This window comes from Danio aesculapii, chromosome 7 (genome assembly GCF_903798145.1).
Source record: "Danio aesculapii chromosome 7, fDanAes4.1, whole genome shotgun sequence".
Taxonomy (NCBI): domain Eukaryota; kingdom Metazoa; phylum Chordata; class Actinopteri; order Cypriniformes; family Danionidae; genus Danio; species Danio aesculapii.
This window is the reverse complement of record NC_079441.1, coordinates 54,823,215-54,845,785: the sequence shown is the minus strand read 5'-3', so window position 1 is coordinate 54,845,785 and position 22,571 is coordinate 54,823,215. Positions and strand designations below refer to the sequence as shown.

General features: G+C 43.6%; 1 protein-coding gene across 5 annotated transcripts in view; it reads right to left on the bottom strand.

Annotated features, from left to right (window-relative positions):
* camk2d1 (calcium/calmodulin-dependent protein kinase (CaM kinase) II delta 1) overlaps positions 1-22,571 on the bottom strand; it is a 174,084-nt gene that overhangs the window by 27,917 nt on the left and 123,596 nt on the right. For 3 of the 5 annotated variants that reach the window (XM_056462189.1, XM_056462190.1, XM_056462188.1), the window contains exons 13-14: positions 21,847-21,881; positions 4,390-4,434 (exon numbers count right to left, since the gene is read on the bottom strand). In XM_056462189.1, the coding sequence (XP_056318164.1) occupies positions 4,390-4,434; positions 21,847-21,881 (80 nt within the window). The remainder of the gene's footprint in view (positions 1-4,389; positions 4,435-21,846; positions 21,882-22,571) is intronic. The other 2 variants (XM_056462191.1, XM_056462192.1) reach the window with 1 other exon arrangement.

The window sequence follows — 22,571 nt, the reverse complement described above, 5'->3', positions numbered from 1 at the left end:
CTTTCCATAGACGTGAGATGAACTGTGGACCTCTGTCCGACACAATATCTTCTGGAATACCAAATGACCTGAAGACTTGATTAAAGATATTGTCGGCTGTTTCAAAGGCTGTGGGAAGACCTTTCAGAGGGATTAGTTTGACAAACTTTGAGAATCTATCTACTATGACTAGAATACAGGTATTACCTTCTGACGAAGGGAGATCAGTGATAAAGTCCACTCCTAGGTGTGACCAGGGACGGTTCGGAATCGGCAAGGGATGGAGCTTTCCAGCGGGTAGATGACGTGGGCTCTTGGATTGGGCACAGTCCTTACAGCCCTGAACATATTGCCTCACATCCCTTGCCATGTTTGGCCACCAGAATCGTTGGGATACTAGCGAGAGAGTATTGTTGATCCCTGGATGTCCAGTGCCTAGCGAGGTATGTAAGGAGTGGATCAGATCTACCCGGTGTTCAGGTGGTATGAACTGCCGATGAGGAGGGCATCCCGGCGGAGCAGGGGCTTCCGGAGTGGCAACGACTGGAGGAGCGTTCCAGGTGATCGGACAAATGGAGATGTGTTCGGGAAGAATCTTCGTTGGGAGTTCTTCATGATCGTGATGCTCGTGTAAACGAGAGAGAGCGTCTGCTCTTAGATTCTTGGGTCCTGGACGATAGGAAATGGAGAAATCAAAACGTGAGAAGAAAAGTGACCATCTGGCTTGACGTGGACATAGTCTCTTGGCCTCTTTGATATATTGGAGGTTTTTGTGATCTGTGATCACCTGGAACGGATGTTTGGCTCCCTCCAACCAGTGACGCCACTCCTCCAAGGCTAGCTTGATTGCTAGCAGCTCCCTGTCTCCTATGCTGTAATTCTGCTCCGCCGGGCTCAACTTCCGAGAGAAATAGGCACAGGGATGCAGTCGGGGCGGTGTATCATGATGTTGAGATAATACTGCCCCGACGCCGGTGGTGGATGCGTCCACTTCCACCACGAAAGGAAGATTTGGGTCAGGATGAGTCAGGAGTGGGGCCCTTGTGAACTCCTTCTTAAGAAGGCGGAAGGCTGCGGCTGCTTCTTTGGTCCACTCCAGTCCTTTGGGTTTACCCTTGAGGAGATTAGTGAGAGGTGATGTAATCCTGCTGTAGTCCTTGATAAACCGTCTATAAAAGTTAGCAAACCCAAGAAACCTCTGGAGCTCCTTAATGGAAGTGGGTTCTGACCAGGATAGAACAGCCTCAATTTTCTTCCCATCCATACGTATACCGGTTTGATCAATGATGTATCCCAAGAAATGAATCGACTTCTGGTGGAATGAGCATTTCTCCGCTTTGAGGTAGAGGTGATGTTCTCTCAATGTGTGTAGGACCTCCGCAACGTGTTGGCGATGTTCGGCCTCACTCCGGGAGTAAATGAGGATGTCATCTATGTACACTATTACAAAGTGGTGAAGAAACTCCCGGAGGACTTCATGAATGAAGTTTTGGAATACGGAGGGGGCGTTGACCAGACCGTAAGGCATGACCTCATATTCATAGTGGCCAGTAGGGGTCACGAATGCTGTCTTCCATTGGTCCCCCTCACGTATTCTTATCAGATTATACGCGCTGCGGAGGTCCAATTTAGTGAAGACTTTAGCTTCTCGGAGCTGTTCCAAAGCGGCTGGTACCAGAGGAAGGGGATATCGGTATTTTACTGTACCGTTATTTAGGACCCTGTAGTCGATGCATGGACGCAGCCCTCCGTCCTTCTTGGCCACAAAGAAGAAGCTTGAGGCGGCTGGTGATTTTGAGTGACGTATGTACCCCTGACTCAGAGCCTCCCTTATGTAATCTTCCATTGCCTGATTCTCTGGAAGCGAGAGCGGTAGATCCTACCTCTTGGCAACTGGGCATCTGGAACTAGGTCGATCGCGCAGTCCCATGGCCGATGCGGCGGTAGCTGGGAAGCTCTCTTGGGGCAGAAGACATCATGAAAGGAGCTGTACTCCTTAGGAATGTGGATAGACTGCTTCTCAGGAGGGCTCTCGACCGATGTTGCAAACAAAGAAATGGGGTTCCGACCTTGAAGAGGGAGATTTGGAAAACAGGTAGGTGTACATCCAGATCCCCATTTCTTTATCTCTCCTGTGCCCCAAGAGATGATGGGATCGTGCTTCACCAGCCACGGGCGCCCTAGAATGATGTCCATATTTGCACCCTCCAGAACCAGAAATTGAATCCTCTCTTGATGTAGCAGCCCCACTTGAAGAAGGATGTCTTCGCATTGTCGATGGATACGGGTCGAAGATCGAGTGCACTGGGTTATCGGTTGTATCTGGTATATATGCGAGGACGCCTCAGTACGGAGGTGGAGTTGACGACAGAGGGATTGGGAGATGAAGTTCCCTGCTGACCCGGAGTCGATGAGGGCTGTGACAAGGAGAGAAATAGAGGCAGTAGTTATTTGTACGGTGGTAGTAAGTGGTTTACATTGTTCAATATTCGTACTGAATACACTCACTGAAGTCCGAATGGGACGAAGGGGACACTCCATACGGGTGTGTCCACTGACACCGCAGTATAGACACAGACCCCGGGTCAGCCTCCTCTGTCGTTCCGCTGATGTCAGTCTTCCAGACTCTATTATCATGGGTTCTGGTTCTGGAGAGGCTGTTGACTCAGGCGATTGGAGGAGTGCAGACGAGGGGGTGATGGTGTCCTGTTGATAGGAACGGAGACGATCGGAACATCGGAGAGAATGTTGGATGAATCTCTCCAGACCCATTGTATCATCTAATGTGGCCAGCTGGATTCGGAGAGTGGGTTCCAAGCCGAGCCGGTACGTGGTCAACAACGATCTCTCATTCCATCCACTTGCAGCTGCTAGAGTGCGAAACCGGAGAGCATATTCCTGTGTAGATAGAGTACCTTGCTTTAGATGATACAGCTGCTCTCCAGCGGCTACTTCCCCATCAGAACGTCCAAACACCTCTTTGAAATACTCCGTGAAGGTAGTGATGGAATTCATGACCGGCCCGGCTTGGTTCCAGATCGTCTCAGCCCATTTAAGTGCAGGTCCAGAGAGTAGTGATACGATGTAGGCGATCTTTGATTTATCTGTGGGATATAGAGAAGGTTGCATTTCGAATATGAGGGAACATTGTAACAGAAAACCATTGCACTCCCCCGCTCCGCCTGAGTAGGGCGCTGGTCGGGCCATGGGACTGGAAGGAAGGGCCGAAGAAGAAACTGTGGAGGCGGAAGTGCTCGGTGCTGGTGGTGCGTTGGAAAGTGGAGCTGGTGGCTGTAGAATCCGCTTCAACTGGTCCACCAGCTCTTGAAAGTGATCGAGGGTGCTCATGTTGTCGTCGTTATGGGTCCGGGCTTCTGTTATGAAGCGGACAGGAGACAGAGGTAAGGAAACGTTAGGGTGTTTATTGAATGACAACAAGGAGCACATGAAGGATAGCCAGGAGGATCAGGAATGATGTTGGGGTCTTTTCCTCCGTGGCTGGGTAACAGGAATACACGAGGATGGACAGCACACACCAGATACAGCTGACAGAGGATGACACAGACTTGGAAGGACTGGAAGACAGGACGATTCGGGAGGACCAGGAAGACTAGGAGGAATACAAAGAGAACAGGTAAGTAAATCGTTTGTTTAGCTGAGGATGACTACGCTGAGTGGTCGCTCAGTTGTCCGCTTTCGTCGAGACGAGCCCGGACAATGAGCGACTGGAGTGCTGTGCTTTTATCTGGTGCTCGTGAATGTGATGCAGCTGTGTGCTCATTAGAAGTCAGGTGATGGTGATCTTCGTGAGTGGGGGTCGTGAGAGCCTGACCAATCCATGACATTAGGTGACTATCAGACAGCATTGAAGGGTATGCAAACCTGCTCATTATGGAGCAATGCTTTAATCCTAAAGCACAAAATATACGGTTTTGGTTGTGGGGTATTTAGAGTTTTAGGGTAAATGGGGGTGTACTGTGAGAAAAAAGTCTAAAAGGACCCATTAACAAGCTATTATACACCTAAGGAGAATATGCAAACAGCATGCTGTTGGTTCCCATATCACAAAATCCTTTGGGCTAATCCATTTTTTCATGAAAAAAGTTTAACTATTAAATAATCAAGCCAAATCACTGCCACTGTATTAGACCTCACTGTATAGAAAACAACAACAACAACAACAACAACAACAACAACAACAACACTTTTCAAAATAATGTCATCCTTTTGTGTATTTTGTACATCATTTTCTTTCTTCATTTATACCAACAGTAAAATGCATCGTAAAATTTTGTTGCCTGCTAAGCTAAAGCTGGACAAACAGATTTTATTCAAATGACATTAAATTGAAAATCCCAAATCCCAGTTACACCACTACACCACAGCATACCCTCAATAAACACTTAATACCTTGTTTCCATCAGTGGGATTGTGGATAACAGTAGTTTGAGGCTCCTGAAAGAGTGGTGTGTATGGAAAGAAAGAAAGATAAAAAAAGAATAACAAGTGATATACGGTCAGAATAAGTAGTAGTGGGTTGAAGAATTAAAGAACACCAAGCAATACATGCAGACACAATTGTACTTCCTGAATGTGCTTAACTAGCTTCCACTTTCAACAAATATGGTACAGAATGGTACAAAACTTTTAAACAAATGGTTTATATTTAAGATAACAGTCTACCTTAGGTGGTCAAACAAAAGGCTTTTTTATTTTTTGCTATTTTAGACAGCATGGTACAGGTGCACAAGGGGCATGGCAGAATGCACTTTTGCTAGTTTAGAGATGCCATAGAATTATATCAAGTTATTATTTTTTGTTCTTACAACTGGAATCAACGACAAGACTTTTGTCAGGTAGTGTATGTTTATGTGTATTTTACAAAGAGTGTGGGTATTGTGGATAAACATATAGGTGAATATTACTAATGCACTATTTAAATAACATATTGACTTCGGTTTCAGTTGGTCAGTGACACAGTCTATTTCGGTGGCCTCAAAATAGCAACATGCCTTCAATGTGCATGAACATACTTTGTTTTCAGAACAGCATGCACATGAGTGCACAAACAATCCCAAATGCATTTGCAATTTAAAAAACATGGTGCTGGACATGAAAATGATAACTACAGTATGTCAGGCTCTGAAACTATAGTACCAAAACACAGACTGCATTTATGCTGTATGATAGCGCCCTAAATGCTGCCTATATTTTAAACATGCGTATACTGTAAAAACAACTCTAATGTGTGATTTTGTTAGTTCTGAACAATAAACATATCGACAACAAACAAATAAAACAAAGTAACAGGGTACCATATTTATGGAAAGTGTTTACTGCAGAATTCAGGAATCTCCTAAATTACAAATTCAGCTGAATTAATTTTATTATGGCATTCAAAAAATTATTATTTCAGCAAGTGAAGTCATGTTCATCATTACTGCTCTACTCCTTAAATAAAGTCGACAACACATTTATGGGTAATACACTTATCCAATATCTTAAAATATTTAAAGCTTGGTGAACTTTAGAAAGGAAGAAGAGTGTAGCTGTTTAGAAAATGGCTCATTTACTTGTGAAATGGGAGTATGGGTAATTACTACGGTACATTTTCACTAGAACAACATTACACGATACAAAGCATGCAGTAAAGCATGCCAATTTTTCAAAACATTCAGTCAAAGGTAGCTTCATCCAGATTTTTTGTTCATTTGTGTGTATAAGTCATAAAAAAATAAGAGTGCTGATGCATAAATAATGAAGTGTACGTTTTAAGTCCCTACTCTAATAGAAAAGCTCTATTTACTTTTCATACTAAATAAATATACAGTGAACTGTAAGAAAAGAGTCTGTCGAAACAGGGGCCAATTTTGTTAGTATGAATTCATTTGAATTTATGTAGCTCATCGGTGTATACAGTGCTCAGCATAAGTACATCCTTCAGAAATCTATTTTTTAAATTCATATTTTTAATAGGAAGCTATACAATATTATATTTGTGCATATACATCAGATTAATCTAGAGCTTATCTAACAAAATAACTTACGATAACAGCCCAAAACTAGTACACGCAATTTTATCATATATAGAAAAATATTACATAGAAATTTAAAAATGAGGAAAAATCAAGAAGCAAAAAATTTAACATTTAGTTGAAATTTTGTAGGTTGTAATTTTTTTTTGCAATATTTTGCTTGAATTTATTTGTATTTTCTTTCAATTTTTAAATATGTTTGGTGAGTAAAATATTATTTTAATAAATATATCTGTTTAATAAATCTGTTTTGTTTAAATGCACCAAAATAAATTACCTTTATTCACTGAGAAATGGATACAAATATTCATTTATTCACAAATATATAAAAATGGGCTGTACTCAATTATGCTGAACACTGTACATACTGTACCTGTATTTTGTTGACTGTGTTGTGTAATATTATTATTATTATTATTCATGATTTTTAAATAAGTAAATGTTAATGTGGGAAATATCTAGAACAAAAAATTGTAGCATTTATCCACACAGTCATACAAAATAAAATGTTAAAAATATATGCATTCATAACACCTTGAGTAATGTTATTTTTGAAAATATGGTTCAAATACGCACATGGAAAGAATTGTTAGCTTACATATTTGAGTACCAGCCCATTTTGATTGAAAGGCCCACCATAAATACATTATGCAGTCAATTGTGAGATCAGATATTATTAACAAGCACAAAAACCCTCACTGAACACCATTAGAAACTATTTATATGCCAAAATCACAAAAGGATAAATCTAGCCTTTATGTGCTTCACGTATTTTAATTATATAAAAAAGAGATGTACAATAGAACAGGGTTATTTATTCAGTACATCACACACACACACACACACACACACACACACACACGCACACACGCACACACACACACACACACACAAAATCACGCAAGCACACGCTTAATACACCCTGTGCGATTTAAAGATTAAATGCATGACACCAATGTCAGATTTTAACATTTTAAGCACCTCTCGTTAAATAATCGAATATTTAAATATAAAATATTTTATTTAAGAATTATATAAGAATTTATAAACATACATTCTTTTCTTACAATGTAAGTATGAAACTTGAACTTACACTCACAGGTACACCTTCAAAACTGCTTTAATCCTTTGTGGCATAGATTCAACAAGTTACTGGTTGACATGATAGTATAACGCAGTTTCTGCAGATTTGTCGGATGCACATCCATGATGCCAATCTCCCGTTCCACTACATCCCAAAGGTGCTCTATTGGATTGAGTTCTGGTGACTGGGGAGGCCATTTGAGTACAGTGAACTTATTGTCATGTTCAAGAAACCAGTCTGAGATGATTTGCGCTTTATGACAGGGTGGCTTTCCTGCTGGAAGTAGACATCAGAAGATGGGTACACTGTGGTCATAAAGGGATGGACATGGTCAGCAACACAATGGCGTTGACACAATGCTCAATTGGTGCTAATGGGTCCAAAATGCCAAGAAAACATCCCCTACACCATTACACCACCACAAACCTCACCATTAATACAAGGCAGGATGGATCCATGCTTTCATGTTGTTGATGTCAAATTCGGACCCTATTATCCGAATGTGGCAGCAGAAATCGAGACTCATCAGACCAGGCAATATTTTTCCATTCTATTGCCCAACTTTGGTGAGCCTGTGTGAATTGTAGCCTCAGCTTCCTGTTCTTAGCTGTCAAGAATGGCACCCGGTGTCTCAAAGTTGGATGTGTTGTGCATTCAGAGATGCTCTTCTACAGACCTTGGTTGTATCGAGTGGTTATTTGAGTTACTGTTGCCTTTCTATCAGTCTGGCCATTCTCCTCTGACCTCTGGAATCAACAAGGCATTTTCGCCCACAGAACTGATGCTCACTGCATATTTTCTCTTTTTCTGACAATTCTCTGTAAACCCTAGAGATGGTTGTTCGTGAAATTTCCAGTAGATCAGCAGTTTCTGAAATACTCAGACCAGCCCGTCTGGCACCAACATTCATGCCACGTTCAAAGTCACTTAAATCACCTTTTTTCCCCATTCTGATGATTGGTTTAAACTGCAGCAGATCGTCGTGACCATGTCTATATGCCTAAATGCATCGAGGTGCTGCCATGTGACTGGCTGATTAGAAATTTGTGTTAACGGTTAGTTGTACCTAATAAAGTAGCCAGTGAGTGTAGTTTTAAATAAATAAGACATATAAATGAAACAAAATATCAATGGAGAATGGTAAATAGTCAAAATTTCAGAAAGCACTGATAATTATTCGACTTTAATTTATTGCAACGATATAACATAAGTGTATATTAATTAATTTCTGAATTGGATTAAAAGAGAAAGAAAATGCAATCAAACAGGACAGCAATGAAATATGAGAAATGTGAAGTCAATGGTAAAAGAAAAAGTGACAAACAATCATAGAGACAAAGTACCAGAGCAGGAGAGGGGGCAGTATCTTTAGGGCTGGTGATTACGTTGGTTTTGTTGTTGATCTATAGTTTGGAGGGGAAGAGGCAGACAAGCAAAGCTTTAGAGCAGCAAAGCAAGAGGAAATGTCAAATTCCATTCATCTTTTTACACAGCTTACATTTCCTGGACGCTGTAGGAATAGTTAATAATTAACTATTGCTCAGCAATAGCCAAATGGACTGTCAGATAATCAGATTTTCTATCGGAAACAGTCATTCATGTAATATTACATTTTACACAATGCACATGCTTCTGTCTGAATTATGCTGGAGATGTGGGTTACTCAAAAAGCCATAAATGTCTATCAGACACAAAAGTATGACTCTTGAGAACAAAAAGAAAAGGAAAATAGCATAATGCTTTCAAAATGCTTATTTTAGGCAGTTATTTCTTTCTCACTAAATATGCTTGTATGCATGTATTTTCTTGTTTGTTTAATTGTTTATGTTTGATCATAATAAGACAAAACAGCCTATAATTGTATGTTCCCCATGGAAACTGCAGTCAAGCTGATTTGAAGGTAGCTCTGAATATATTTCAGCTTCAGAAATAATCATGTCGCTGCTTGACATTCATTATTGTTGAGCCAATTATTATTACCCCTATTTTGCTGTTTATTGAAGACTAAAAGACATCAAATAAATTGAGGTTGTAACACTTAATAAACAGCAAGCATAATGCTTATGGTCCATGACACGTAAACAGAGAAGACCTTCTCTTCTCTTTCTGAACGGTAATAAAAACAAAAGAGCATTCTAAGATTTTTCGTTTTCTTATAACATAGTGTAGCTTTTTCAAAACTTAAAATCTGTGTCGCTGGCCGCAAATATGTTAATATTGTATCAAGTTGAGCTGTTATAACTTGCAAAGGTTTCATTACCAGTAATTTAGATTAAGGACATGTACAGTGGGGAAAATAGGTATTAAACACGTCATGTCCTTTCCTGGGAATAATGTTTTTAAAGGAGCTGTTAACACGGAATTGAACTAGATTTACGTAAAAAACCCAAACAATACAAACATGGAAAAAACTAAACAAAAAAAATCTGAAAGTTTAGTTTTGTGTAATAAATATGGAATGACACAAAGAGAAAGTACTGAACTGCTGAAATGTATTAAATACTTTATATAAAAAGCTTTTTAATGATAGCAGGTTAAAAACGCCTCTCATATTGAGAACAAAGCCACACGCATTGCTCAGGTCTGATTATTTTTCACTTGTTGGTTCTGTGGGTCTCGTCTATCAAATCTGATCTTTAATTTGTATTATCTATTGGATTCAAGTCAGGTGACTGGCTAGGCTATTCTACAGCTTATTTTTTTCTCTGAAATCATTTGAGAGTTTCTTCATCCTGCTGCTAATGTAGATGTTGGACTGAATCCGCTAATATTGATTTTCAATGATGAAGGGCAGAGGGTTGCTGAAGAACTACTGAGATTTCGGCTGCTGTCTGGGTTTTCACTGTCTTTCTACACCTCCCTTTCTTCATGTGTTCAATACTTTTCCCCTGTGTCATTTAATTTTCTAACACATAACTTAATTTGTACAGAAATTAGTTTAGTTGTCTTTGAATTGATAGATTTCTTTGGTTGTTACCAACATCCGGTGAAAATTTCAAGTCAACAGCACCCTTAGAAATATGTTAAGAAAACTGGTCAAATGTTCAGTACTATTTCCCCCACTGTAATTGTATAACTGATGGAAATGTTTTCAGTCTACATCAAAACACCGAAATACTGCAGAGAACAAAACTAACTAGAGAATCATGTGTATAATGATATTGTTATAACCAGCACATCTCACCATCACAACTTCTGTTAGATTTCTGTTTATACAGTTAGATACAGTAAAACGTGAAAAAATAAAACCTTATTATCCCTATGCTACCAAATAATGATACATTTTTCATTGAATATGAGAAAACAAAATGTTAATAGCAATTATAGTCTTCTTATTTATCTTCTTTGTCTTCTTCTCTCTCTCTCTCTCTCTCTCTCTCTCTCTCTCTCTCTCTCTCTCCTCTCTCTCTCTCTCTCTCTCTCTCTCTCTCTCTCTCTATATATATATATATATATATATATATATATATATATATATACACGCATATAGCAAAAAACATGAAGAACATGGAGATCACCTATATACTGTATATATTTTTACCAGCTTTGCTAGTTTCATTATCAAACCAACTGTTTGAGCCAAGAACCTTCAACCATAATTTGTACATTCTGAATTGTAAAAAATATGTAAAAATCAGAAAAAGACTTAATGCTTCTGTCTTTATACAGTAAACGGTACATAACATGGTATGTAATATCAAGCCTCTTCTTCTTTACTTTCTTTTTATACTCAGGTTGTCAGATCTTTCTATTTTGTCCAGGTGATCTCATACTGTCTCTTTAATATTCAGGTCTGGACTTTGTGGAGGCCGATTCATGACTGTCTGTGTTTCAACAGCTGTTTTTTTTTTCCATTCCCTTGTTTGGGACCAACACCATTTACCAATTATATGTTTTCCAGAAAGAATAGCATAGTGCATTGGTTCTCAAGCATGTTCCTTGCCATTGAAACATGTGTTGCAGCATGTTTCAATAATAAAACACAAGCATTCATTCTTCCACTCATGTATTTACTAAAATGAGATAAGAATGAACAATACTTGAACTGCATTTATTAATCATTGTTCAACTAATCTACTAATGCTTAACAAGGTAACAAGATCTAACAATAAACAGATGATGAATAAATACTGTAATTAATGCATTGTTCATGGTTTTGTTCATGTTAGTAACAAATGAACTAAGATTAACTCTCTTCAAAAAATCTATAATCTTATCTTTACAATAATTGTGCAATTTCTTACGTACTTCATGTCCACAAAAAGTCATATACACTTCACATCTGACAATAACTAAACTCAATATTTGGAGAGCAAGATATATTCATGTTATTGTTTCTTGGCTGTCAGTTGTTGCTTGATGTTTTATGTTATATGTTTCATGTTTGCTGTCATCCTGTTTTTCCTGCTCTGGTTCTCTGATTTGATCTGGTTTCATTTGATTTTGCTAAATCTCACATTTGGATCTGCTTAACATCTCGTTCTTCCCTTGCCTCCACATACTTTACTGGCCTAGCCTTTAAATACATGACTTAAAACAACAACATTTACATAATATTTGTATAATTAGATTTCAGCAAGAATTATGTGAACAAAATTGTATTTTCACAGATTATTGAAGACATTATATTGACCGAAAGAGCCGGTGGGATAAATATGATCAGCTGTTCGCTTTTTTGGCCACAACAGAGACACACTCCCACACAGAGCCATTTTGGCCATATGTATTTGTCTTTTGAAAAACAAAATGATCTTTTAGACATCTGTGTCTCAAAGGCCAAAGAAGCTTAGGCATGTCTCTATATCTCTGGCATGTCTCGGTAGCTTCTGTTATAGAAAAAGGCTTTACTTGACCTGAAGCAAAATCCATAAACCATGGACTCACTATTAAGCTGTGTTAAATTCCGAAAACTCATTAATGCCTACACTGTAAAAAAATGATTGTGTCAATTAGGTATACAGAAATTTTTGTGTTATGTTAACTTATCTGGATTGAATGTGTTGACATAACTTAAATATATCAAAGTTTAACTTGGCGGATCTTTTCATTTCATTTTCGGCTTTATTAATCAGGGATCACCACAGCGGAATGAAGCACATGTTTTACGCAGCTGATGCCCTTCAAGTCGCAATCCATCACTGGGAAACACCCATGGACTCTCATTCACACACATACACTACGGTCAATTTATCTTACCCAATTCACCTACAGTGCATGTCTTTGGACTGTGGGGGAAACTGGAGCACACAGAGGAAACCCACAACAACATGGGGAGAACATGAAAACTCCACATAGAAATGCCGATTAACCCAGCCGAGGCTCGAACCAGCGACCTTCTTGCTGTGAGGCGAACGTGCTAGCCACTGCGCCACTGAGTCGCCCAATAAATTAGTTTAGCTTAAATAGTAAAAATAAGTGCAAATGAAAACAAATATTTTATGAAACAAATTTTTTATTAAATAAATCCACTTTAAAACGGTGTACACACACACACGCACGCACGCACTCACACACACACACACACACACACACACACACACACACACACACACACACACACACACACACACACACACACACACACACATATATATATATATATATATATATATATATATATATATATATATTTTTTTTTTTTTTTTTTTTGATTTTTTTTTTCTGCAGATTTAGAATTTGATTGTGCTGGCAAAATAAAGGCTTAAGCGGATTGACTAAATTTGAACAGGTTTGGGATTAGTTTGGATGTTTTGGATGTGCATTTTATGTTTAATATTTGACAAAAACCTACCTAATTATTGTATCTAATTATTTTTAGCTTTTATGTTTTTTGGTGCGTTTGGGATGACTTTGGAGAGTTTGGGCTGGAAACATTCAAGTGTATATGGCAACACTGACCACCGTTTTCTAATTGTAATGTTGTGGCTTGTGTTTGTCTGAGGTTCTTCTCAGATGCCTGCTTCTATTGGTAATAATTGTGCTTTCAGACTTCAAAAACCTGTTTTTAGTATTAAATAAACCATGGTCCATTAGTGGAACCATTAGTCACCCTGATTAATTTAAGGTAAGTATTGTGGCACGGTGGTTAGCACTGTTGCCTCACAGCAAGATGGTCACTGGTTCAACTCCTGGTGGGTTTCCTCCAGGTGCTCTGGTTTCCCTCACAGTCCAAAGACGTGGTATTAGTGAATTGAATAAACAAAACTGGTCGTAGTGCGAAAGAGAAATAACATCAATATTTAAGTTCACTAAACTTAAACCATGTGCATTGAACTTGAATTATGAATTCCTGATGATTATAAACAATCTGATGCATCAGAGCACATTTGACAAACTTTCTACCAGGATGGATTCATTTGAGAGGCTCTAAAGTTTATAATTTCATAACTAACATGTTTATAACTTGCTAAATCATTTTTCTTTTAGCACTGAATAACACCGATTTCACGTTTTGAAAGACATAACTCATGTGTGAGATGACATGAGTTTGGAGAGAGAGAGAGCAGTGAACTAGAGCGTGAGATATAAAGTCATGACCAATAAGTAACCTACTGTATGGCCTCAAGAACAGAAAAGTCCAATGAGAGTCCAATCTGTCTGTATGTCCCATATGGAGGTGACCTAACCTTCATAAAGACTTTATAAAGCCATGACCCAAAAGAGCAGTAATGCGTACCCATGCACCTGCTCACCCATTAAACATGCTAAGCAAACATGTATGTGCAGCCGCCAACAATCAGGAGTAAGCTTCATTGCATTTTTATGTTTTTTACTCAGTCGTATGGGTAAGTACGCAAGAAATGGAATGATGGAGGTAAGTGAAGTAAACAAAAAAGTGTTTTAAAAGTTAAACTTGAAGTAAAAGAATGTAAGGGTGTGTTCATGCTTGGGAGCCTTGGTTCAATTAAAACAAACTGCATTTAAGGGTGCTTTCACACTAGCACTTTTGGTCCGCACTCGGATTCATTTGACATCAGAGTACGGCTAGTGTGAATGTGTCTTCTGAACTCAGGCGTGCACCCATGAACTGTACACGAGTCCGCCAGAAAGAGGTGGTCTGAGGTACGGTTCACATGATCTCTGGTCCGGTTCACTTCTGGTATGAATGCAATCGTCAACTGTACAACAATCGTTTTATAATGTTCAGTCGTGTGTGTGTGTCATCTACTGTACCTTGGTAAGCCTTGACATGCACAGTGATAATGTCTGCTAGTCTCCTCCAAAAACAGCTCCTGGAGACATCATGTGATGTTCTGAATGTTTGTAATATTTTTGCGGCCAAATCGCTTTCTGTATGTCCAAAACCAAATGATTCAGTAAAAGCAGAAAGACCGTGATGTGCAAATGTCTTTCCATTTTGGCACTTTGCTTTCGTGTCCATCACCTAGCAAGAGCCGTAAACAACACAGCAGCTCAATGACGCAAGCGTACCGGGGTCCAGAAGGAAAAAAGAATGTCAACACAAACCAACCGAGAAGGTGGCAAGAGGGGACAATCAAACTTGGGTACGGTCCAGGCAATTGAACCAAGTGTGAAAGCACCCTAAATCATTCAGTGTCAACTCTGCTATCGAAACCTAGGTAGGCAAATAGGTCTTCTGCAGTGTTTGTGTTGATTTTAATGCAGTTCATCAGATGAGTCATCTGACTCTAAATCTACCTTCCCCTTCATATGGGAACTTCAACGTGTGTCTGTTATTAAACAGACTTTTGGGAGTGCTTTAGACGACCAATCACATCTGAAGATAAGAAAACGGGCCAATGAAATGCCAATTGAATTGGCGGAGCTTAGCTCCACAGCTGAAACTGATGAGCCAATTAGGGCTATATCAGTCGGCTGCTGGAGCCAGCTCATCAGAATTGTTGCTTCAGACCCGATCTGAGACTGAAGAACCCTTCTGCTGAGCTGACTTCCAACATTGAAGAAAGCATTATTCTCACCAGTGCGAGGGAAGACGTTCTAGCGGCGGTCGAGCTGGGTTTCCCGTCCCCTTGGCGTTTCGCTGGTGACCTGAAAGAGCAGTTTTTTAAAAGAGCAGAATTCCCTAAGAGAGCACACGGTCGTGCAGCGCGTCTTTTTAAAGATGTCGTTTCGACCGTGCGTTTCTGGATGCGGTGGTTTCCTCTCCCCGGATGACAGGCACGAGTACTGCGTCACATGCTTGGGGGTCCAACATGTTGATGCGGTGCTCGCGGACAGTTCTTGCCCGCATTGCGATGGCTTGACTGTTGCGCAACTGAGGTCGCGGCGAGCTCTTTTATTAGGGCAAGTCACCCCTGCTGCTCCCCGCCAAGCGGTTAGCACTCGGGCAGGCCTGAGGGTTACAGTGGGGGCTTATCCGTCGCCTTCGGGCCCGCGGACCCCTCGCTCCTCGTCAGTGCGCTCTGTTTCTGCTTCGAGTGTTAGCGCTGGTCCATCCTCTGGGTTGGCCGCGCTCTCATTAGATGACACCGGGGACGTGATGTCCATCGCTGCATCGGAGGGCGGGCTGACATGCTCTGATGAAGATCCGGACCCCCTGCCACCCTCCGGGGTTGTCAGTGAGGTTTCGGATCTGGAATCGGACATGCTAGCCGTGTTATCCCGGGCTGCTTCGGCCGTGGGACTGGAGATGGCTTGTCCCCCAGAACCGTGGCCGGACCGCTTAGATGGGTGTTACGTGGGGGTGAAGAAGGCGAAGCCTTTTAGACCCCCCGTCCCCTTCTTCCCGGAGGTACACAGAGAGCTCACGCAGGCATGGAGGGCACCTTTTTCTGCCCGGTCCTCGTGCGCTCCCGCTCTCACCTCCCTCGATGACGGAGCGGCCAGGGGTTATGAGGCGATTCCCCAGGCGGAGCGTGCTCTGTCCGCAGAGCTGCTCCACTCGGAGAGGTCCGCCCTCACTCCCTTCCAAAGCGTGCAGGTTATCTGAGTCTCTCACGGCCAGAGCCTGCACTGCTGCGGGCCAGGCCACCTCCGCTCTGCACGCTATGGCCACCTATCAACGCTACCAAGCCGAGAAGCTGGCCAAGATGCAGGAGGGCGGTTCTCCCCCAGGCTTGCTGCATGAGCTCCGCACGGCAACCGATTATGCTCTCATGACTATTAAATCGGCTGCTCGTGCCCTGGGGAAGACGATGGCCACATTAGTGGTCCAGGAATGCCACCCCTGGCTGAGCTTGGCGATATGAGAGACGTTGACAAAGCTTGCTTTCTTAACGCTCCCGTATCCCAGGCTGGCCTTTTCGGCGACACCGTCGGGGAGTTCACCCAGGAATTCTCCGCGGTGAAAAGCAGTCCAAGGCGAGGGGTGAGGTCATCTATCAGCGGGCTCGAAAAACTGCTCCTCCCGCTGCCCCTTCCGCTGCGGTTGCTCTTCGCCGAGGGCGTCCACCCGCGGCTTCATCTGCTCCGCTTTCGCTGCCCGCTCCGGCCAGGCGGCAATGCCGAGCCTCCCGCGGGACTGTAACGCCCCCGCCCCAGGGCGCCGCTAAGTCCAGTAAACGGACCGCGAAGCGTTCCTGGGACGGGCCATTCGGAAAAGAGGGGACCTGCTCTTTCCTCGGTGGGGGGCCGAGGATTATTAAATCAGTCCACAACGACTTTAAACTCCTCGCTGCCGGCCCCTGGGCTGGCGGCAACCAAATTTCCTAAAGAGCAGTTTCCTCTCTCTCCGGATGCGCGAGCCCGAGTACTGCCAGTCTGGGACGCTCCGCCTTTCAGCTCGCAGCACCGGGACCCTTCGCCTCAGGCCCTCAGAGTGCAGCAGGACGGACTCCTTTCTCTCACTCTGGCCTCACCGCGGGATCCAGGGAGGAAGGTAAGAGAAATTCTCTTATTTTCAGCTCTTCCCCGGGACGCACCGCTTCCCGGGATGAGCACTCCCATCCCGAGCTGCCCCTCCGCTGGCACGTCAGTGATCGCTCCGATGGTGCCATTAGCGCGCGCTCTGCCAGCCTGGTTAGCGCTGCCCAGCGCATCGCGGTGGCTCATACGGACGGTCAGACTCGGCTATGCGATTCAGTTCGCTATTCGCCCTCCCAAGTTCACGGGTGTCCTTTTCACGAGGGTGATCCCCGTGAGCGCCCCTGTCTTGCGAGAGGAGATTGCGGTCCTCCTGGCGAAGGACGCAATCGAGCAGGTCCCTCCAGCCGAGATGGAGTCCGGGTTCTACAGCCCGTATTTCATCGTGCCCAAAAAGAGCGGGGGGTTAAGACCAATCCTAGATCTGCGCAGACTGAACTGTCATTTACACTAAATGCTTTCAGAATGCTTACGCAGAAACGCTTGCTTCAGAGCGTCCGTCCACAAGATTGGTCTGCAGCCATAGACCTGAAGGACGCGTATTTTCATGTCTCTTTTCTTCCACGCCACCGCCCTTTTCTCCGGTTTGCGTTCGAAGGACGAGCGTGGCAGTACAAAGTCCTCCCCTTCGGGCTCTCTCTGTCTCCGCGGGCTTTCACCAAGCTCGCGGAGGGTGCTCTGCGCCACTGCGGCTTGCGGGCATCCGCACACTCAACTATCTCGATGACTGGCTCATTCTAGCCTCCTCTCGCGATCAGTTGATTATGCACAGAGTCAAAGTGCTTCGGCACCTCGACCAGTTGGGGTTTCAGGTCAACCGAGAGAAGAGCAAACTTTGCCCTGTGCAGAGGATCTCTTACCTCGGGCTGGAGCTGGATTCGGTTGCTATGGTTGCGCGCCTCTCCGAGGAGCGCGCCAGGCTAATGCTTTCCTGTGTAACGAGCTCCACAGGAAAATAGTGGTCCCACTGAAATGTTTTCAGAGGCTCCTGGGGCATATGGCATCCGCAGCCGCGATCTCGCCGCTCGGTTTGCTTCATATGAGACCACTTCAGCGTTGGCTTCGCGATCGAGTCTCCAGACGGGCATGGCGCGCGGGTACGCACCGGGTGAACATCACTCTGCTGTGTCTCCGCACCCTCAGCCCCTGGACGGATCTGGCTTTTCTACGGGCCGGAGTGCCCCTAGGGCTAGTATCCAGGCATGTTGTCGTAATGACACATGCCTCCAGCACGGGCTGGGGGGCCGTGTGCAACGAGCATGCAGCCGCAGGTTCGTGGTCCGGACCCCGCCTGCATTGGCATATCAACTGCCTGGAGCTGTTGGCAGTGTATCTGGCTCTCCGCCGCTTTTTTCCGGTGTTGGAGCAGAAACACATGCTGGTCAGGACGGACAGCATGGTGGCGGTGGCTTATATCAACCATTGGAGGGTATGCGCTCTCGCCGCATGCCTCAGCTCGCTCGCCGTCTGCTCCTTTGGAGTCACACGCAGCTGAAATCACTGTGTGCCATTCACATCCCGGGCGAGCTCAACCGTGCAGCCGATGCGCTCTCACGGCAGCTAGTGTCCCGAGGAGAGTGGAGACTCCACCCCGATTCGGTCCAGCTGATATGGGCGCGCTTTGGGGAAGCCCAGATCGATCTGTTGCTTCCACCGAGAACGCACATTGCCAGCTGTTTTATTCCCTGACCGAGGCCCCCCTCGGCACGGATGCACTGGCTCACAGCTGGCCATCGGGCACGCGCAAATATGCGTTTCCCCCAGTGAGCCTAATCGCACAAACTTTGTGCAAAGTCAGGGAGGACGAGGAGCAGGTCTTGTTTGTTGCGCCCCTCTGGCCCAACCGGACCTGGGTTTCGGAGCTCACACTCCTCGCGGCGGCCCCTCCTTGGCGCATTCCCCTAAGGGAGGACCTCCTCTCTCAGGGACGGGGCACCATCTGGCACCCACGCCCAGATCTCTGGAACCTCCACGTGTGGTCCATAGACGGAGCGCGGAGGACTTTGGTGACTTACCGCCCCCGGTACTTAACACCATCACTCAGGCTAGAGCACCCTCTACGAGGCATGCCTACGCCCTGAAGTGGAGTCTATTCTCTGAGTGGTGCGCTTCTCCCCGAGAAGACCCCCGAACTTGCCAGATTAGCATTGTGTTATCCTTCCTTCAGGATAAGCTGGAGCGTAGGCTGTCACCCTCCACACTGAAGGTTTACGTGGCGGCATCTCCGCTCATCATGACGCGGTGGATGGCAACACGCTCGGGAAGCATGATCTAATCATCCGATTCCTCAGAGGCGCGCGGCGATTAAATCCATCCCGCCCCCCTCTCATGCCCTCTTGGATCTCTCTTTAGTCCTGGTGGCTGCAGAGAGATCTGTTTTAGCCACTCGATTCTGTATTCTGTCATTATGACAGCTCTGCTGATCGCATTGGCGCCATTCAAGAGAGTTGGGGATCTGGAGGCATTTTCGGTCAGCGAATCGTGCCTTGAATTCGGGCCGGGTTACTCTCACGTTGTCCTGAGACCCCGACCTGGCTATGTGCCCAAGGTTCCTACCACCCCATTTATAGATCAGGTGGTGAACCTGCAAGCGCTGCCTGCGGAGGAGGCAGGCTCAGCCCACTCACTGCTTTGTCCCGTTCGCGCTTTGCGCCTTTACGTGGAACGAACGCAAAATGTAAGATCATGTGAACAGCTCTTTATCTGTTATGGTGGCCGGCAGAAGGGAAGTGCCGTGTCAAAACAGAGGTTGGCCCACTGGTTAGTTGATGCCATCGCCCTCGCTTATCAATGCCAGGGCGAGCCGCGCCTAACGTGAGAGCGCACTCCACTAGAGGTGTCGCTTCCTCATTGGCGTTAGCACGCGGCGCCTCTCTCACAGATATCTGCAGAGCTGCGGGTTGGGCGACACCTAACACATTTGCGAGGTTTTATAACCTCCGAGTGGAGCCGTTTTCTCCCGGTTATTGGGAAATCCCAATCAATCGGGGGAGAATTAAGCTCGGTGTCAAAAACGCTTGCTGCGCCAGGCTCCCTAAACCGGAGATGCGTGCGCTTTTTCCTATTCTACTAGTAAGTTTCCCTTCCCAGGCGAACCCTAGAGAATTCCTCCGAGGCCCCCAGCATCGACTCAGCGGAGGAGTCGAGTGCATGGCTCAGTGTGCGGTTGGTATGCCCATTAGGTCTACACGCATATTGAGGATCGGTGCCAGCTATGTGCATCCCCATTTGGTGATGTCATATGCATTATTACCACGGTGTGTTCTCCCTTATTAGGCGGTCCCGTGTCTTCCCTAAACCGCTAACCAGCTTATCATATGTAGCACTCCCCCTCATTAGGGCTAGTCCATATGTCTCCTTCCATCAGGTCTTCCCTTTAGGGTAGCAGGTGGTCTCCGCTGCGTCCTCCCCCTTCGGGGACTGGCACGCTTTCCCAACGTACTGTCGTATTTCCAAAATCCCTAGTCTATATTAGCTAGGTAAAAGCACACTTACGACCCCCCGATTTAAAACTTTTATTCCCATGTTATGGTAATATGTTGGGCCTAGGGGACGTTGGAAGGTTGCGCTCTTGGTGATGTCAGTGCGCTCACGCTTTGGCTTGGCAAACTACACATCAGGGACGCGACAGGCTTAGCTGCTGTGGCGCTTTCCATACAGTCTCCCAAAAGTCTGTTTAATAACAGACACACGTTGAAGTTCCCATATGAAGGGGAACGTCCTGGTTACGTACGTAACCCACGTTCCCCGAATAGGGAACGGAGACGTGTGTCTCCACTGCCACAGCACCTGAGTCTCCAGCTGGGAGCTGAGCGATCGGCTCTTCAGCAGGCAAATTCTGATGAGCTGGCTCCAGCAGCCGACTGATATAGCCCTAATTGGCTCATCAGTTTCAGCTGTGGAGCTAAGCTCCGCCAATTCAATTGGCATTTCATTGGCCCGTTTTCTTATCTTCAGATGTGATTGGTCGTCTAAAGCACTCCCAAAAGTCTGTTTAATAACAGACACACGTCTCCGTTCCCTATTCGGGGAACGTGGGTTACGTACGTAACCAGGACGTTCTGTCACTTTTCCAAATGCTCAACTAGAAGTCAAGTTATTTTTTGTTGCTCTTACAACTGGGATCAACGGCAAGACTTTCGTCAGGTAGTGTCCCTGTGTTTTTTTTTCATCACATGAGCTACATTGCCTGTTACAGTTATATAGAGGTGTCAGAAATACCATCTCTTTTTAACAGGTATTTTATAAACTCATTGTGAGTGGAGAATGGACATACAGTAGGTTATGCTACATGTGCATTTATCCTATGTCGTGCATACACATATGCTTAAGGTCTAGGTCATGCTAAAACCGAGTGAAGACTGGTAATTAAAATATGCAAAAACACTAGTAAACATGAGAATGAATAAATGAATGCATGACAGGAAACAATGGGGTTTTGCTATGTTCCTGTGGTATTTAAGGGTGATTTAAGAAATGGTAATAGGATGTTTTGTAAGTGGATTAATAATGGTCTAAATCAAAACAGCTCAACCCCAAAACTTCTAATCATGTACATTAAATTAATGCTGATCTTCAGACAGTTAGTCCTACAGTCTCTTCTTTGGTGCAGCATTCAAACCTGGCAACCCAATATTTATGACCTAGCATTATCATTGGCCAATGAGCTACATCAAAAGGGTAGTAATGGTATTATGGTTTTACATCCATTTACAAAAATTGCTTCAGGAGTAAAGTAAGGACTGGATGCCAGTTATTTAACCTGATAAACTAATAGGGTTTAATACTTTTTAAATCAGCCGATTTGAATGTTACCACTCAATTCAATGAAGGCCCCTACTGGCCCTTATCTATCAGCTGATAAACACTGATAAAGCCCATTTAATCAAGTGCTAACATTCGAAGCGGGTGCAGTATAATTATGTATCAACGTTTAATAATTTGGTTTAGTGGTTTATAACTTACCTTAACACCATCAGGTTTCTTGTAAGGATTTTTGCCTGTTGAGGGAATACAAATAAACATAAACATAACAATGGAAAAAAGAGGATATGTGCTGGCCGGTTAGAGTTTTCCACATCTAAATCAGTACAAAATAAAAATTCACAACTTTAATCACTGCAAGATGCCATGAATATTAATGATCCATTGACCTCAAAATCAAAACCTCTGAATAAACTGTAATCAAAGATTTGCATAATGCAATGAAATATAATTAAGAAGCATATTAAATATGAATTAGTGTCTGCAGTGTTAAAAATGAAATTAAATTTTTTGAGGATGAAAATGCTAATTTTGAAGCAGGCTCATAAGGCTACAGAAAATGATTTAAAAAACACTCTGAAACATTTTTGATTGCTATTTGATACATCTGTAGAGTCGCTACTGCTTGGATATCTGCAGAGTGGCTACTGCTTTCATGTTTTAGTCATTCTGACCTTTAAGTGTTTAATAATGAAAATATTACTTTCTACACTGTAAAACATACAGGGTTCCACACAATTCCTTTAGGTTGTCCTTTTATTGTTGTCCTTTTTTATTGAACATAAAAAAATTAAGTTGTCCCAATGAAATCTCAAGAATTGTGTTGTTTCAGCTCATTTTAAATAAGTAGTTTGAATGAGCAAAAAAAAATCTATAATTTTTTTGAGTGTATGATTTCTAGCATGCTTTATAATGTCTAAGCATAA